Raw genomic sequence first — 13,467 nt, forward strand, 5'->3', positions numbered from 1 at the left:
ACTTCAGTTTGAAACAGGGTGTAGAGTACAGCTGTGATTTCAGATACTATCTTTTATTCTTAAACTATATTTACATACATTCATTTTTTAATGCTTAATATGTATTTATTTAACTTTTTAATCATCACACTAGTAGTGGTTAATGTGCAATGTTTGTTTACTGAGTTTTCACTGGACTCCTTTTAGTAGTTAAATAAAACTACCTTACTTTATGCAGTAAAATAATGGTTCATTAACTGAAAACTTTGTAGGTTTCACTTACATCAAGAGAGCCTTCATTTATAACAATTAGTCCCATGTTTTTTCTCAAAAGTTTACAGGAGTGACCTGTTAAAAACATTTTTGTTTTAAAAAAATTGTTCCACAAAATCCATTATAATATAACAAAGCCTTTTTTTCCTGTAAGAGAACTACAAACAGAACTAAAAATAAGACATCCCCAGCTGAAATCAATGGTAAAAAAATTATATTGCATTCAATAAAAATTAGACATACAGGTACTAAGTCAGAACAGTCAGAATTTTCCTTGCTGCAACCTTCAACTGTTGTGCCATATTCACAGAGGTGCTCAGCAGAAGGACAAGAAACATCTTCACAGGGAGCTACAGAAAACAGTAGATCTCCCTTAGCCTTGTAGGTTTTCAGAATGCAACTTGCATTTCATACAAAATTTGCATATATACATGTTGCCATTCTTTGATGCTTTAAACAGAATGTATGCTCTGCATTAATGATGCAGGATGACTAGACAAATATATATCACCATTCTGAATAAAGTGAAAATACAGTATCACATCTGTCACCTCAGACCTGAAGGTACTAATGAAAATAACCTTAGTTTAACCATATCATGTGCAAACAAAAAGTTCTTTACGATTAATAATAATAATAATAATAATAATAATAATAATAATAATAATAATAAAAATCCATATAACCAAAATAATACTTTATTTTAGGCATATATCTAGGCTACTGTATAAGTGCTGATACACTCACATGCAAAGAACATTAAATCTTAAATGCAATTTTAATGTATTACTATTTAAAAGCACAGATTTATCGCTGTTGAAATTAGTAATTCATGATTCTTTTTTTTCCCTCCTTTAGTAAAAGGAAAGAATAAAAGGAAATCTCTGATTAATTGTAAAGTTTATAGTACTTTAATGCACAATCTATGTTGTTTTGCTTTAGTTAAGATTATGGTCATTACTAGCTTTCTTGGAAAATAGGAAAAATACAGAGGGTAAACTAAGAATACTTACATTTTTAAATATTATTCCCTCTCATTGCCAAAACCCAAACAATGTATTCTTTTTAATTCATTTTAGATGCTACAAAAAAGCACAAATGCCTATTTTTTCCCTTTTCTCTATGGTAAAATGATTTTTTCTTGCTGTTACTGTTTTACCAGAAGAAGAATCCACCATTCTCCACTCTCCCCCTGCCAGTGATTGAAAAATAAGTTAACATTTGAATTCTGTCATGCCATATAATATTATTATTATTTTTTACGAGATACCTTTCCATTCTGAAAGCAATTTAAACTCTAGCAACTTCTATCATTTCTAAATCTGTAATAAAGTCATCAAACAAATGCAAATATAATACCGATGTTAATGGCAGTCTCTTGTTTGTCCCCAGTAAGTATCCAAATTTTTATGTCTGCTTTCATGAGCGTCTCTATGGTTTCAGGCACTTTGTCTTGTAGTTTATCTTCAATTGCTGTTGCTCCAAGCAGCTGAAGATTCTGTGAATGTAAAATATTCAGTACATACAGTTTTTTCAGTTTAAATTCAGTTTTAATCTTTCAGTTTCTTTTGTTCAACTTTCCATATTTACAACAAGATTAATGCTCTCTAAATTCATTAATCAGATTTAGTATCAACTAATAAAGTTTATTCCTATGAGCTTTAAGTTAAATATTTATGTGACTTGAAAAACTGCACACCACTAAAACTTCACTCAACTATTCACAAACTCAGTAGCTTGTTCAGCAACAGCTACCTTTTCCTGAGGGGTAGCTTGCTGATGTGAATACATAAGGATTGCTATTATTGTGTCTGCTCTCATTTGTAATGATTTATCTTCACCTTGTAAAAAAAATACCTGTCAATTCATCTTAACCTTAAAATTACAATCTTGATTATGTTTGGTTTTAACTTCCCATGCAACAAACCTATACAGTTTTTGTGACTACAGCCATTTTTATACTTCATATTTCTGTAAACTAAGAACTAGCTAAAACCCTACTAATGACACCATTATAAACCTAATAGTGCACAATCCTTGTTGCAGCGTGGCTTTCACACTACATGCTGAGAAAGTACTTGTGCAGCTAACACAAAAATGTGTAATGGTACCAGGGTTGCCATGGCATTAACAACAATACATAGTTTTAAGACTGTCTTGTGCATGTCTGGATAAACTGCTCATCTGTGTAAACTGAAGTCCCACAAGTGACTGAAGCTAGATAACCTCACTCTTCTTTTTCATGAATTGAACACTGCAGGTTTTTGAGGCTCTGAATTTTAAGGAGTTTCATCAATGTAATCTCTTCTCTCCTTTCCAAGGTAAAAAAACAAACCAAAACCCCACAAAAGGTCAAGTATCAAAACTTCAAGCTGTATTGGTCTCATGAGCTCCTTTTGCTTATACATTTAAGAGCTGTGGGAGCTGTTTATGTTGAGGCAGTGAAGTCTAACTGCGTGTTTGGCTACTCCAGCAGCAGTGTTGCCAGAAACTCAAGAGAGGTGATTACGGCTCTGCTCTTGGTGAGGCTGCATCTGAGTGTCAGCTCCCTTTCTGGGCCTTTAGTACAAGAGAGGCTGGCAAAGTGGAGCAAGTCCAGTGAAGGGACACAAAAATAGCTTGGGGCTCAAGAGCACACTGTATTAAGAGTGCCTGAGGAAGCAGCACAAGCTTAACATGGGGAAAAAATAGGGCTGAGGGAGGGATTCCATGGTTGTCTCCTGCTAACTAAAGAGGGCTTGCAGAAAAGACATCTTCCTCTAAGAGATGAACGGTGAAAGGGAAAGAAAAATAGTCGTATTCTGCAGCAACAGAAATTTTAGCTCAGAAAAAGAGGAAAAAGACTAGTTGAGCACTAAAAAACAAAAATAAAAATTGCCTCCTGCAGCTGGGAAAACTCCCTCCTTGCAGATACTCAAAACTTCATCAAAGTGCTGGGCAAGCAAAATTATCCCTGTTTTGCAGGGATTTATTTATGTCTAGATGCCCTACAGAAGTCCGTTCCAACCTTAACTACTCTATGGTTCTAAGTTTTACTGTTGGACTCTATGATCTTAAAGGGCTTTTCCAACCAAAATGATTCCACGATCATCAGACAATGCAGCAGATGTTGTCTGCCTGCTATTACACTTTTTTTACACAATAGAGCAACCCTGAAAAAAAACTTTCCAGGATTGCAGCTGAAAATCAATACTTTCTGGCAAGGTAGCTACTTGCTGCAAAAACTTTGTTAAATTAATTTTTCCTTCATTTTGATAATCTAAATTGTAAGAACTGTATGACACAGCTGTCAGTATATTGCTAAATTTTTTTTGTCTAAGCATTACTCCTCAATAATAATTCAGATGTCATGGTATGGAAAGCAAGGACAATAAAAAAACCCCCCTCTCTTTGTGCCTGCCCCGCCCCCTCCCAAACCACTCCCAGAAAGCTACATATACTTTTTATACTTTTTCAATTAGTTCATAGCTCTCCTCGAGTTTGAGCACTCTGTTCTGTATAGCTGTAGAAGCACGGTGATAGACATCTAACCACTCTTGATAATCACTTTCTGAAATCTCAGCCACAGCAAAACACAGAGTTCGTAAGCCTAAAGAGAAAGCAGATAGTAAATATGATTCAGTATTTGTTACTCCCTTCCTTGATATGCCTGCAATGAGTAACTACTAAAAGCTGAATTTATTCTGTATTTTATGTATGCTTATGCCTGATTTTCAACTTACTGCTGCATGTCTTGAAGGAGTTTTTTTAATATATATAAAGTAAAAAACATGGTATAAATAGAAATTTATTCAACAGAGTAACTCTTTCAAGGTAGCTGAATGTAATACAGGTGATGTACTTCAGGGGAAAAAAATAATGAAATTTTACACAAGATCTGACTTATCTTAAACTGTAAACAAAACACAAAGCAATCCCAAATTACACTTGCTGAGCAGATATATACATTAGATTTTTAGGAACACTGAAACAGCAAGATTGAATTATATTTCTGAACAAAAATTTTATAAACTTAAATGTTTCTATGCTGGAAAGCAATAAAGTTAAAATATATCAGCATAATGTTATAACTACTCTCTTTACTCTTCAATATCCTTAGGAAATTCTCAGTTGAAGTTTGAAATTTACCATCTAGAAGCCAACTGTGAATTGTCTCAGATTTAATTTTCCCATCTGACAGGCTCTTTCAGCTTTTCAAATTGTTAAAATAGAACCTTTGTGTACAGGCAACATTTGGAGATTTAACGCAACAATCTTTGGGCTGGTTATACTTAATTTTTTTCCTTCAGCAGAAACCTGAATTGAGCACTATAGTGAGAATTTGAGACTGCAAGATTACGCGAAACATCTATTTTTGACAACACACATCTACATTCAATTTAAGTAGCCAGGTGTGAATATCCTAACAGTTCATTTTCACACATTATGAGATTCTTAGATTTCCAGAGCATGAAACTGGCTTAACTCTTTATATAATGAAAAGAGTATTGGTCTAGCCAAATGATGTCTTATGAAGCCACAATTTGCAGGCAGGTAGATTTAGGAGGGGGATAGACAGGACTAACGTAGTTAGTGCCTTTAATAATTTGCCCACTCTGCTCTAGGAGACGAACAGCACCATAACCAGGGACAGCTAAATGCAATCTTTATCTGCTCACAAGTTTCTACTGTCTACAGCTGAGCACTAGCAGTAATTTTGAAACAATCAAGAGGCTGGGCATGAAATAATACATAAGTGTCTTATATGTAAGACAGTAATTGAGTATCTTCAGGATGAAACCCATATGTAACCCTAATATCCTGACAACTGAACAGCATTAGGAACAGTGTCTCACCATCCAGACCTAAAGAATAAACTTAAGGCTGACAAATCAACTGATTCTTTTTTTTCTCTGCTGTCCTGGTTTTGATAGGATAGAGTTAATTTTCTTAGTAGTTAGAATAGCCGTGTTTTGGTTTTAGTGGGAGACTTGTTATGAGAAGAACACTGATAAAAGTACTAATGTTATTAGTTGCTGCTGGAGCTCAAGGCCACCGTGTTTGGCTGGTTCACAGCTGCATTAGGACTGGGAGGGAGAAGAGTAGTGAATAGTAAAGCCCAAAACTGGCATTTGGATGTGCCAATGAAATATCCCACATCATGTAATGTCACATCATGTTTAGTATATTATCCAGGGCTGACCGGAAAGTGGGGGGACTCTCTCTGGCTTTCGCTGGGGCTCTTGCTCTTTTGGAATTGTGGTTTCAGTTCGGGATTGTTGCTCCTCCAGGATCATTATCTAGGAACGGACTGGGCTTAGTCGGTGGGTGGTGAGCAATTGTACTGTGTACCATTCATTTGTAAATTTTATTACTGTTATCATTATCACTACTATTTTAATATTAAGTTTTTTTTCTTTAAGTTTTCTTTTATTTCTATTATTAAACTGTTCTTATCTCAGCCTACAAGCCTCCTTATCCCTTCATCCCAGTCCTCTCCCCTATCCCCTGGGGGTGGGGGGGAAGTGGGTGAATGGCTGCGTTGGCTGCTAGCCAAGGGCTAGCCCAGTGAAACTGTCACATCTGCATAATCAGGATATCCTAGCAAGGTCCAAAGCAATGAATATGAGGTGAAGGGGAGGAAAGGAATTTATGACTGACTAATAGTGATACTATTTCCACAAGTCTTTCAAAATATTTTATGCAGATGATAAAATAAAGAAAAGAAATTGGTGTGTGTGGAATATCAGCAAACAAGTTTTTCAAGGTATTTGCTTTTTATTTTTAAATCAGACTACTTATTTTTGATATTTTTACTTTTAAAAAAAGATTCTTTTCATTCTGATTTAAAAGAATCTTCCAAATGAGAAGTGGAAAACAAAATACCATTAAGTCTGCTTCTTAACAGACTGGAAGAAAGACACAGGAAAATTATACACTTTTTCTGTTTATCCAAGCAGGCATTAACACTCAAACTTAATAAATGCTTAAATATAAATGCCAGCCATGCTAACCACTTCATTTTTGAACACACCAAGAGCATGCAGCAAATGCCAAGGACATACTGTACTGCCATATAAAAGGATACAAATGAGAAACTTTGCAACATCACTGGCTGCAATTTAAGTCTAATGCAAAAATAAATACTGATTTCTTTAACTGATTCCAGAGAGAGACGAACTTAAATTTTTTTTCTAAAGATTGAATTCTATGCTTTTTAAAGGTTAGCAATTCACTCTTCTGAACAGTAAATCTTTTCATCTGTTGAAAAGAATGGTAAAAAAAGCACTTGAACAAACTTAGCACTAATACTTACTATGTACAATGGTTTTAAAGATGGGTGGAATTTCTCATTTTTTATGTCGATTCATTTGGTCCAACCTGACTGCTATGATAAAAATGGTATCAGTTGTACCATTGATTCAATGAGAACAGTAATTAAGGACTGAATTGAAATTTTCGTATCAGTTCACACAGGATAGCATATATTGATCTATTTTTACCTTTTCTGTACACAAATATATAGTGTTATGGCCCAAACTCACTTCATATCTAAGTAACCTTTTCTAGACTGATCCTGGTTAAGCCTTTATAAACCCCCTAAGTGGCCAATCTACTAGATCAACTAGATTTATGAACTCAAAGAGTGTATTTGAGGCTTCATGTTGCACCATCAGTTAAATTTGTTTGTTTTTAGTTCTGCTTTCAACTAATTGTGTTGTATAATTTACTGTATAATTGTATAATTTATTAGAACTTTGATACTCTTAAGATGATTTAAGGCTAACCAAATGTTTAGTGGAGAGATCTTGATATGGAAAACTAACAAAAGAAACAGATCGGTGGCTTGCTTCTGCTGTCCCTGACAGAATCAAAGAGACTCAAGGTGCTGACTATGACACTAATCGAAACACTAAATTCCATTATAAACCAAAAGAGGAAAATATATATAACAGACAGAAAACGGACCTTTCCTGACACAAGAAGATTTGTCCAGACATCAGTTATCAAAAGGTAAGGATTGTATTTTAGGAGGAAAATATTTTAATAAAGTTTACTTTCCAGTGTAAGCTTATTTCTTAATACACATTAAAGATTGTTTTAATGTTCTATTAACAATGTATTAAAAAAATGAAGAGGTAAAAAAATTGCCGTTTGGCTTCCCATAACTATTATAATTCTGCTTCCAACTTCTCTCTCACAACTCATTGATAAATTAAAACACTATGATACAGAACAACTCTAATCCTTTACTGAGATACCAGAAAGGGGTCATGGCATGGAAGATATGTAGAACTTAGACAAAAGCAGAAAAGAGTTCTACAGTCTGTCTTCCTGCTCATGTCTATACTGTGGAATTCATTATTATTAGATAACTAACTGGTTGTATCAATCATCTTAATCTCAGTCTTCTAAATTTTACTTACTATTCCTGCTTCATGAACTCCCATGGACGGGTTCTCCACCTTCAGCAACTGTTTTTCAAGAGTGATTGTTAAAAGAGCAGAGACACCAAAATACACCACATGGAAAGCTAGTGCTGACTATTCCCCTTACTGCGACTGGTGACAGAAATAATATTGCATAAAGCTACCTTAAAAGCACTACATTAGTCATTTCCAAGCATCCTCACTCTGGCTACTTCTTCCTGTGTGCCATTCCTACAGCATTCATTGTGTGTGGGACATAAAAGTGCTCATGGGAAATGAGATCTTCACAGAAACAAACAATGTGCCATGTGTTTCCTCCCTGGAAAAATATATTTTGTTTAAAAGATTCCATTGTGTACTGTGTGGGTGTTCTTTGGGTTTTTTGTTGAGCATAAAACTGAAACTTCTCAGGAAAAGGAAGATCTTTTTGGGATGCATTACTAAAACATAATTTTCAAATTTAACATAAATAAAACATTACAACAACATAAAATTGCAAAACTGAAGTTGAGTAGTAACTGAACTTAATATTTTGGTTTATATTGAGTAATATCACACCTACCTTCTGTGGCAAACTGCTCTAGATGTTTTAAGGTGATTTCTTTGTATTTTGAACTTTCAGCAAGACGGTCATAAATTACAGTATCCTACAAAACAAATAAAATGAACTCAGAACAATGTAACAGAAAAATGAAGTTTCTTGTGCAGACAATACAAATCATATAGGAAAATGGCAGAAAAACATGCAGCACTGAATTAATTTATTTTAGCATAAAAATGAATAGAAGTAATTTTATTTCGGAGGAAGGAAAAAGGGACATTCCAAATAATCAGATTCTGTAAATGTACAAATTCTGCTATGATGCAGTTTTTCCTCTCCTACATTTTTTGTTGTTATTTTCCTTCATTTTGAAAAGCACTGCATCTTCCTTATCTTGCCATGTGAATTCATCTGATCTCCTAAAATGCTGTCTTCCTCTCTAATATTAAGCCCACAAGTTAAAACTAGTGTTTCATAACTGCTATTATCAGGTTTTTGTAGCCAGCTTGATATACAAAATATTAACACCAGCTTCTTCTCTCCACTTGAGAAGATACAGAACGGACATTTATATGCAATCAACTTCATTTTTTAAACCATTCAGGAACTGGCTTTGCATCCCACTCCCCCTCAAACTTGACTTTAGATACAGAAGCAGAGCTAATGAGGAACTCTTCCATTCCCAGACACATTATGATTGAGGAAGGTATCTTCCTATAGATCTTGTTTTCAGGAAAATTTACTTCTGCTGTAACATCAATGGTAGGTTAAAATTCCCATCTAGTCACTTACGCTTGATTACTGTTTCTACCTAGTGATGCATGCTCAGCTGCTCCAGCAAGTAACTAATACATTAAACCACACATTCACCCATTTTCTTGGATTACAGAAGGAAGCAATTAATAGGAAGTACAAAGATATTAGTCTAGTACAAAGAACAGGATGAACAGGTCTGTCATACCTTCATAGGCAGTTAGTTAAAAAAAAGACATTAACTAGTTCATCACATTAAACAACTATATAGTAAAGTGATGTAAATTGAAAAAGGTATCAACATTCCTTCCCCCACATTTTCAGTGTTTTGAGTACAGTTTTAACAACCTTTTGCTTTTGTATTTGTATTGGTAGCACATGTTCTTTGACACAGTGAAAATGGAACAAAACTCACAGCTCCTTTGCAGTAGAGTCTTAACTTTCCTGATGGTGTGCGCACTATCACTGACATTCTCTTCCTGGTGCTGAAAGAAACAAATGTCCTATGTAAGGTGATTCGTAAATATAAATATTCACTAACTTTTAACCTAAGAATATAAACACATATCTTATATAAGACAAAGGAAAAGAAGTAATGGCTATCTATTCTGAATTATGTTCTCAGGTGACTGGGATAGAAAAACAGTTTTACTGTCTAATAATTACAGTGAATGCTGTTTGTCTGTGCATAGTTCTATAGACCTTTGTCCCTGTAAAAACAAATTTGAGAATCTTCGTCTTCATCAGAATACACTCTACTGATCACAAAAAAACATCTTAAAGCACAAAGAACTGGTGACCAATAGCATGAAGAGGTAGTGCCCCATGGACTGTTTCAGTGTTTTTTTCCTTCCCAGTCAGTCTCTTGTACACTGTACTGTGCTGCAACCCAACTACTGTCATCCCAGAGTTTCATTCATCATGCAAAAACTTGCATGATGAATGCTGAGATTTGGAAGGGGGGCTTGCCTTACTTTAACTACTCTCTGGCTCTCAGTTGTTAATGAGATCTAAGTATTTTTTCTTTTTTTCCTCATGAATGAGGTAGAAATTAGAGGACCCTTTGAGGTCCTCCAACAAGCATACTTTCTATTCAAGATCACATCCAATCAAAATTCTTTCAAACTTCAGTTTCTGTATATTTATTTTAAAAGTTATTCAGAAAACAAAACACATTTTTCATACAACAGCTTACAGTAAAATACACAAAAGAGATGGAACTAAATGGTCTTATTACAATTTTGGTTCCTGTTGGAATTGCATCCCATTTACAGATCACCAAATAGCATTATTGTATGAATGGTTCCTTAAGTTTAGACTGCCATGGAAAACATCCTATAAGTGGAACGTATGGAGATAGGTGGAAGAAAGAATTTTAAAATTACTGCTGAAGTAACTGACTGAATAGCATCTTAAAGAAAATATTTTCCTATTCCACCTGTGTGTGCACTTTGCTTCAAATATAGACATCTGAACAGCAATATTAAATCACATTTTTACTGTGAATATTACACAAGAGAGCATAAAAAGGCATTAACTGCTGCAACTCTCTCTCCATTTAATCTCTAATTGAAAACAGTCTCAGATAAGCATAATTCCAAAGACCCTTAGACAGTGTCCACTTGGGGATCTGCTTAGACAACAGTGGAGAAATTCAGATCATCTAAACTGCACTTAAGTTGTCTAAAATAAAAGCAAGTCTCAGAACCACTTTGATTCCTGACAAGATTATCTAGCCTACTGCTACTTAAATTCATTACACTTGGCTGAATGTTCAGTTAAGGACTGTAGAGGAATTAGAATCACTTAGGTTTTGTATAAACAATAATTCAATATATATGCCCTTGACAGGTAAAAACTCAGGAGTTCTGTACTCGTCTTGCCATACCAGAAGACTGCAATCCTGAAGATCTGCATAAAGCTGCCTATCAATCTACTGAAGATGTATCAGAAAATAACACGTTTTCCTGTAGCATTCTGAAATTTTAGCTATGAAGACAGATACTGAATCTTGACTGACATACATTTCCTTAGTAAAACTGCAATAAAGCTAATGAGCAGGACGTACTGTCAAGGACTTCTAATTTTTTATGAGCCTTTTCATGGCAGTGACAGTTTTATTTCCTTTCCTTGGTGAAATAAAGAAAGCCATAAAATTGCACTACTACAAGTAACTGTCAGTGTGTGATCATTTTTTTGTTCTGTTTTCTTCACCATACAAGTGATTTGAGCAGCCATAAAGGTGATCTGGTTACAAGGGGAAAAATACCGAACAGAAGATGTCAGTTGAAATACTGCCAGAGGAAATGCTTGCCAGCATGGGAAACAGAAACACCCTTGAGAAGCGCAGCTGGCATCTCTGAAGTATAGCTGGGTACCTAGAAACCAGAGACATCCTGAGATACCATCAGTAAGTGCAAAACAAGGAACTGTAACTGCAACTTATTGTCTGGAAAGGTGAAAAAGTCTGGAAAAGGGAGAAAACATTCTGAGAAAGTAGTAATTGGCAACTGCTATTGGTTGTTTTAGCTGAAAGAACAGGAAGACAGTCTGGAAAAATAAAAATTGGTCTGAGAGAAAGGAAAATGCCATCATCTATTGGGTGTCCCAGGTGAAAAATAGAGACTAGCAGCACCTATTGACTGTTCCAGGTAGTGGTGTCCTACACCCCCTTATCTCTCTGCCATATAAAAATGGCTTGCTTTTACCCAAAATGGAGCCTCTCTCTCTGAGAACCACCCCTGCATGAATTTCTCTGAGATCTCCTAGACAAGTTATTGGACCACCACCAGGAACACCTGATTGACTCCAAACTCTCACTCTTTGAATTGAGACTTTGGCCTCAGCTTTGAGGCTCCACTCCTGGAAGTGGTTTGGTGAGCACTGTACCCATACTATTTTGAAATATGTATATATATGTGTGTTTGTGTGCACATATATTATTCATGAGTATACTTGCTTTACTAATAGTAACTTGTAGTAATCTGTAATAAAGGAATTTAGAAAATAAAGCCTCCATGTTCTTGTGTGTTATCAAATCTTGAAAACCCACTGTCGTGGTCTCTATAAATACATAGCCTGGGTAACCCTTTGGGTCATGACAAGGATGCAGAATAGCTGGTAACTACCATGGGATTACAGATGGACAGAAGCACCTTAAGGAGACAGAAATACTTCTCTCAGTCACAAGACTTATCACTTGCAGAATCTGGGAATGCAGAAGTAGCTCTTGATGGGCCCCCTGTTACTTTAAAATCTCTCTCAAGTTTAAGAAAAAACATTTCTTCAGAGTATAAGCACACAACCACAGAAAAACACTGCTACAGAGGTTTTAGTACCTCCTCTGTCAGCCACTATTTCTACATTTAGAAGTACCAGTCTTCAGTCATAAAACAGGATCAGTATGTTCTGGAGCTCTTTGAATGATGGAGAGGAGATAAGGTCTCAAATGCTCTAGAAGGAGGCCTTCTTTCTGCTTACTACAACTGCCAAGGTAATGCGGATTATTCATAAAACTAATCAGAGTAGTCAAGCTATTGCTGTATTTCAGCATTCTAAATAAAAAATACTTAGTTTTTAGACAAGAAGCATTACTCTGTAACTATCACAGACACTACTCCGTAACTATCTGTTAGACGGTGGAGATATGCCCCAGGGATGCAGATGAAGATCAGTCATTAAATCAATAGATGGTACGTATTCCACATATTGAGATATTATTACATCATTTATACTCAGTATTTGCCAGTGAAATTAATTCTGATGCTAAAAATTCAATTCATTCCTCTAACAAAACAAGCACATACAAGTCAAAACCTCATTCGGGAGCACTGCTAGTAATGACACATTGATGTAAGGACTGGTGTGCAATTTGTCCACTGCTAGCGGACTGCTTACTGAAATGGAGAATCACATGCTGAAAATCATGCTCATCTTTGCAACTGGCACAGGTGAAAAGACAGCGCACAGTCGCCACAGGGATGATAGTAAGCACAAGACATTATTTGCTTCTGGATCCTTAACTGACATAGTGCCTTGCTTCCCGCTGCCCCCACAGATACATACCCTAGGAAATGGTTGTGTCTCCCACAAGACAGCTGTGGTTTTTCTGTTTGTTACAGTCCCAGACGACAGAATACCAGAATGGGGACAACATCGCACAATTCCTTCTCTGATAGTACGGGGAGCCCTGAACAACTCTTCATTTCCTTGAGCTTAAGGTACCACAGCAGTTGTGGCATGTGAGCAGAATATCTACAGGAGGCAACCTAAACTCAGCCCAAGTTAGCAAGACACTATTTGCTCCATAGAGATTAGTACTACAGTTTAGGAATAACTGTCAGCTGGCTAAGGATTATTGGTTGCTTTCAGTACGCTCACCTACCAGTTAGACTGAGAACTACTTCCTTGCTATGAACAAAGTAAATTAGCATATTGTATGGCATACTACTTCTCTTTTCAAAGCTATGATCACTGTAAAAAGAGAATACTATAACAGACAACTCTACCAAG

General features: G+C 35.7%; 1 protein-coding gene across 1 annotated transcript in view; it reads right to left on the reverse strand.

Moving 5' to 3' along the window:
- Positions 1 to 13,467, reverse strand: part of ATP8A1 (ATPase phospholipid transporting 8A1) — a gene marked incomplete at both ends in the record, with an annotated part of 38,983 nt that overhangs the window by 21,941 nt on the left and 3,575 nt on the right. Inside the window, 5 exons of the mRNA XM_029085753.1 lie at positions 263 to 327; positions 1,612 to 1,750; positions 3,702 to 3,841; positions 8,224 to 8,308; positions 9,371 to 9,440. Of these exons, the coding sequence (XP_028941586.1) occupies positions 263 to 327; positions 1,612 to 1,750; positions 3,702 to 3,841; positions 8,224 to 8,308; positions 9,371 to 9,440 (499 nt within the window). The remainder of the gene's footprint in view (positions 1 to 262; positions 328 to 1,611; positions 1,751 to 3,701; positions 3,842 to 8,223; positions 8,309 to 9,370; positions 9,441 to 13,467) is intronic.

Source organism: Antrostomus carolinensis, unplaced genomic scaffold, assembly GCF_000700745.2.
Source record: "Antrostomus carolinensis isolate BGI_N321 unplaced genomic scaffold, ASM70074v2 scaffold10297, whole genome shotgun sequence".
Taxonomy (NCBI): Eukaryota; Metazoa; Chordata; class Aves; order Caprimulgiformes; family Caprimulgidae; genus Antrostomus; species Antrostomus carolinensis.